Source organism: Elephantulus edwardii, unplaced genomic scaffold (assembly GCF_000299155.1).
Source record: "Elephantulus edwardii isolate Elephantulus edwardi_28Jun2011 unplaced genomic scaffold, EleEdw1.0 scaffold00064, whole genome shotgun sequence".
Taxonomy (NCBI): domain Eukaryota; kingdom Metazoa; phylum Chordata; class Mammalia; order Macroscelidea; family Macroscelididae; genus Elephantulus; species Elephantulus edwardii.
Genome location: NW_006399814.1, coordinates 13,600,095 through 13,605,754, shown reverse-complemented (window position 1 = coordinate 13,605,754; position 5,660 = coordinate 13,600,095). Strand labels below are relative to the sequence as shown.

General features: G+C 42.5%; 1 protein-coding gene across 1 annotated transcript in view; it reads right to left on the bottom strand.

Moving 5' to 3' along the window:
* Nucleotides 1-5,154, bottom strand: part of FSTL4 (follistatin-like 4) — a 628,064-nt gene extending 622,910 nt beyond the window's left edge. Inside the window, exon 1 of the mRNA XM_006888071.1 lies at nt 5,029-5,154. Within this exon, the coding sequence (XP_006888133.1) occupies nt 5,029-5,154 (126 nt within the window). The remainder of the gene's footprint in view (nt 1-5,028) is intronic.
* Nucleotides 5,155-5,660: the final 506 nt, after the last annotated feature.

Here is a 5,660-nt window from a genome sequence, read left to right as displayed (position 1 = left end):
TGTAAACGGTCATTACAAAGACAGAAGAGGAAGAAAAGACCAAAATGGATGTCAGAAGAAACTCTGAAGATTGCACTGGAGCGTAGAGATTTTAACATTAGGCTTCTGAAATTTCATTTTTAAATTTACTTGTTGCTTTTGTTATGTGCCATGAATTGCCTGCCACTCCTAGCGACTATGTACAACTGCTCCAAAGGCTCCCCTGTCATGAGCCAGTCTCACTGACTCTCATGGACCTAACCCCACTGCCCTAGTTATTGTGTCAGTCCATCTAATCCAGCATCTTCCTCTCCTACACTGTCCTGTTGGTGTTAATTCTCCTAGAACAATCAGACTGTAGGAGGAAACTGCTGGAGGAGCTTCATATATTTTTTGCAGGGATTTTTTACAAATAAAGTCATAGCTGACTTGACGACACATGACAATAAGCTCAACTCAAAGAACTCTCAGGGATCACCTACCCACAAGAACTATCTCTGATGCATATCGAGAATACATAAGCCCAGGCTGGCCTGCAAGCTGCTTACAAGTTAGGTTGCTGGGAGACTATTGATGTACTAACTGGAAATGAGCCTGCTGTGCTGGGAGGCAGGTCATAACTTAAATACTTGATGATCTCCTCTAAATTTGAAAGCACCAGTGTGACTTTATGACTAAATACTGAATTTTGCATAAAGACCAACTACCAGTTGAGCTTCCATTTTGCTCATAAATTTAGCATGTGCTTTGAGGAAAAGTTGATTCTTGAGCTGAGCAAGCTGTAATTGTTAACAACATTTAATCTCCATCTATCATGGTGCAGACAACTGGCTCACAGTGGTAACAGTCCTTTTCTTGATGTTGAGCTTCAACCCATATTGAAGACTACAGTCCTTGACTTTCTGCAACAAGTGTTTCAGGTCCTCCTCAGTTTCAGCAAGAAAAGTTGTGTTATCTGCATAATGTAGGCTTGGCCCCACATTATATTAGGAAAATCTACTGTCAGGGACCTTTCCAGAGTACTGAAAAGCAATGATGTGAGTGTAGAGACTAAGGTGCAACTGATCCAGGCCATGGTCTTGGAAATTACTTGCTATGCATCACATAGCTGGACAATGACTAAGAACAAAAGAATTATTGATGCCTTCAAGGTGTGGTGCTGGAGAAGAGTCTTAAACATACCATAGACCACCAAGAAAATAAATAGGTCTGTCTTGGAGAGTTTCTCCTTGGAGGCTAGGATTTTGAAACTTCATCTCACACATTTTGGGCACATGACCAGGATATACTGGTCCCTGGAGAGGGACATCATGCTTGGAAGGGTGGAGGGACAGCACAGGTGAGGAAGGCCTCAGATGAGATGGACTGATACAGTAACTGGGGTAACAGAGGTAGGTGTGTTGAAATCAGTGAAGATTGGCTCAGAACCAGGGAAGGCTTCAGAGCTGTTGTACATAGGGTTACTTTGAGTCACAGGTGACTCGATGGCATAACAACAACAACATGAGGAAAGTCAGGAGTTCTGGTGGAACAGTGAGGTAATTGTTGTTGTGTGCCATTGAGTCAGAACCCACCCACAGCTGACCCTCAGGCAGGTTTTCAGTGGCAGTTAATCATGTGGGAGCAGACTGCCCACTTATCCCCCCCAGAGTAGCTTGTGGCCTCGAACAGTAAGCCTCTGGGATTGCAGCGCAGATTCTTATCACTAGGCCACCAGAGCTCCCTAAGCTAATCAAAAGACGAGCAGTTTGAACACACCCACCACTCTGTGAGACTAAGATGAGGCCATCTTCTCCAGCAAAGATTCATAACATCGGAAACTCGACTGGACAGTTCTACACTATCTTATGCAGTCACTCTAAGTGAGCTGAGTAAGGAAGGAAGGATAACTAGGATGGCTCCATCATTTAGTAAATAAAAATCTAAGAGTAAGAAAAGAAGGGATGAACTAGGAGTCCAGAGAAAGAGATCAAATGTCACCAAGAGTAGTTCTAGAGAAAAGAACCAGAGCTGAGTGTTTTAGGGGGCATGATTAGAGAGAAAGGGACAACACCCCAGCAGGAGGATCCTAGAGAACAAGGACATGGGGAGAACCATACACAGAGTGTGTTCAAAGTCAGTAGACAAATCTGTTAAAAAATTAGACACACTGTCAAGAGGAACCATTCCTTGGAAAAAGGCAGCATGCTAGGAAAGGTGGAGGGCTAGAGAAAGACCCCCAACAAGACAAACTGACACAGTGATTAACACTAAGCTTGAGCATATCAGGGATGGTGAGACTGGTTCAAGACAGGGCGAGGTTCCGATCTGTTGCTTGAAGAGTTGCGATGAGTTGTGGTTGACTCCATGGCATCTAACAAAAACCACCTCTGTGTAAACATTTACCAAGCCTGCCCTGTTTATAGGGAGCCATGGTGGCCAAGTGTTAAGGAGCTGCACTGCCAATCTAACGGCACAAAGTTCATATCCACCAGATTCTCAGGAGAAAGATGAGCAGTCTCTCTTGGGTGATTTACTGCCTCTGAAAACCTGCTGAAGGTTCAGTTATGAGTCAGTTCTAACTGGATGGTCCTACGTATGAGATCCATTCGTACTATTATCATCTTAATTAATCACTGATATCAGCAGACTCAAAGAGTAAAATTAGAACACTCTGCAAAAAGCCAAGTCTAGAGCAAAGAGCATGTGATCAATAGGGCTGTGGCTATGGAGTCTGCAGAGTCATCACTTCCTTTCCCTGAAGTAGCAAAATTACTGTGCTTGGGAGACAAAGCACCACCCCCTGTCCCCCCCTACCCACCTGTGCCCCTTCCCGGGCTCCTTTCTCAGGGGGTTGGGGGGTTGGGAAGAAAAACCACCACCAAAGACAAAAAAGCACCAAGTGGAAACACCTGACTTCCCCAGAATGTACAGCATCTGGTCCTTCTTGTTGGTGCACAAAGTATTCCCATGTTAACAGCAAAGATAAAGAGGCCCTTGGTTGATATCAACTTACCTTCCGTTTGCTTCCAGCTAAATCCTGCCTTAATTGGCGTGACTGTTTTAATTAAAGTAAGTGATTTAAAATAGAGCGCCAACAAGCTCCAACAGTAAAGTAAGCACAACTATGTGTTTGCCTTATTTGCTTGGCTATTAAATATTCAGCGATATATATATGGGCTTTAAGCGATCATTTTCTCTCTGTATGGATATGAGTGTAATGATTAAGCCATTCCCATATGGGAAATGCTGTTCTCTCGAGCAAGTCAGCCTCCAGACTCTTTCAAAAGAGCATTAAGTTGCGTCCTTCATGGATTTAGATGGGAAAGATAGTGTTTCTATTTAATCATCTACTCACCACAAAGGAAACCACACTAACTCCAGCAGCAATGGCACACATTAAATTACCTCTGAAGCTCCTAGAAGATTAAGGCTTCTAGGTTTGGGATTGCATTACAATTAAGTAATAATGAAAGTGAAATCATGTCTTTTGATCAAATAATGCACTAATCCTACCGTACATGGTATGCTCTAATCCTACCTTACATGGTATATCAGTATAGAGATGCTCAGTCTCAGGTAATGCTGACTTTAGGTACTTTTTAAAAAAATTTCTCCTTCTGCAGGACAGGAAATAGGTACAGAGAAAAGGAGAAGAGTATGCATTAAAGACGACAGTGGAAGTAAAACAGTCCTGAAATGCTCTCTGCTAAAAATTTGTATTTTCCACATCATAAAGAAAATCCCAAGTGTTCTTACTGAGAGGCTGTAGTCATTTCTCAAGCTTTGTCATATGTTTTCTGCAGCAAGGCTGCAGCCTGTGGGAACCCCAAATTCATGGCATCAACTATTTTTGAGCTGGTGTTGGAGCAGAACACTGAACATCCCATGGACAGCCAAGAGAATGAACAGATATGTCTTGGAGAGGGTGCAGCCGAAGTGCTCTTTGGAGGCAGGAATGAATGATGAGGCTTCACCCCACATACTTGGTACATGTTGCTAAGTTGTGCCATTTATTGGAGAAGGACATGATGCTGGGAAAGGTAAGGGGTCGGTGAAGGAGAGGAAGACTCTCAACCAGGTGGACTGACATGTTGTGACTGCTGCAATGGACACCTGTGTGTCAGGAAGTCTGAGGATGGTGCAGGATAGAGCAGGGTTCAGATCATTTGTTCACAGGGTCACTATGAGTAGTAGTACTCAACTCAACAGCACCTACATCTGCTGAGTGCAAATGGTTACTGCCTTGGTTAACAACCAATAACTTGGAAGTTACTCTGCACCAGAAGTACTTCAGAAGAAAGGCCTGGCGATCTACTTCTAAACCACCAGTCACTAAAAACTCTCTAGAACATTGTTTAGTCCTGACACACATGGGTTGTAGAGACTTGGATTCCACTCCATAGGAACTGGTTCCACTCCCGTGAGCAGGCCTGGCTTGCAGTTTACAAATCCCCTTCAGGACTTAAGAGCAGAGTTCATTCAGCAATTAGTAGTATATTGAGAATCTCTGGGGAAGTATTTGAGAACAAGTTTTTCAAACACTTTAGCAGCATTTATATAAACCTAGCCTGCCATTAATCATTCTTATCTGTTCATTAAAGCAAGCTCCCTTAGGACCGCCTCTTGCCAGTTCTTTTTCAGCGGGGTTCTTTTATCCATATACCTGAAAAGTAGTCCATTGCTTTTAAAACATATTTTATAATTAAAATACTTCATTAATTCACTTGGGTGTACTCCACCAATTAGTCTGCATTTTCAGAGTTTTATTAAATATACAGAAAGATCATTCTCTTGAGGGTCTTTGTGGAAGACAAGCCATGTAACTAACGCTTGGCTTTGGAATACGTTTTCAGCATTTGAGAAACTTTGGAGCCATTACATTAAGATATAAATTTCCTGTTGATATCAACACATGTTCTTTCTTACCAGCCCTCATGAAAAGGGGTATAATCCCAATTTACGCTTCAATCTAACTGGTTTGAACTAAAAGTAGAAGGGAAATAAGATAGCTGAAACAATGAAAAGCCATCATTATGAAATATCAAGTAAGTCACTGTTTGACTATACCTCAGCCTGTGACTCCTCCACACCCACATTTCGGTCTCTGCTGACTCCTGGGTCCATCCATCCCAGCACAACTGGGAATGAGGCCCAAAGCAGTGTGAGATGCAGCCAAATGCCTCCTGGTTGCATTCTGTTAAATCTGTTGAGAAAATAACAGATGTTTAGAACAAAGCATATCAGCAAGTAATGGGGCACTGAGTTCATGCCTGCACTCCGTAGTCAGGTCAATTTTAGATGAAATCCTGACACCACCCCTTCTGTTGTATTTTGGAGTTGTTACATTACCTCAGTTTACTTAACTCTAAATTGGCAGCAATGATACATACCCTGATAGAGGTGGAGCTGGCAGGGGTAGACACATGTAAAACTGTTGGTATGCTAACTTTTCTACAGAAACCCACTTAAAATTCTAAGTACATTATACCTACAGGGAACTCTGGTGGCCTAATGATAAGGAGTTTTGCTATCAGTCCAAAGACAGGTGGTACAAATTCACCAGATGCTCTTAGGAAGAAAGATGACAATCTCCTCCTGTGTGATTTATAGCCTCTGAAAACCTCTAGAGTGTTCATTATGAGTTGATTCCAACTTGACAGCGTATAACAATACCAACTATACCTAGAGTGAAAATTCAA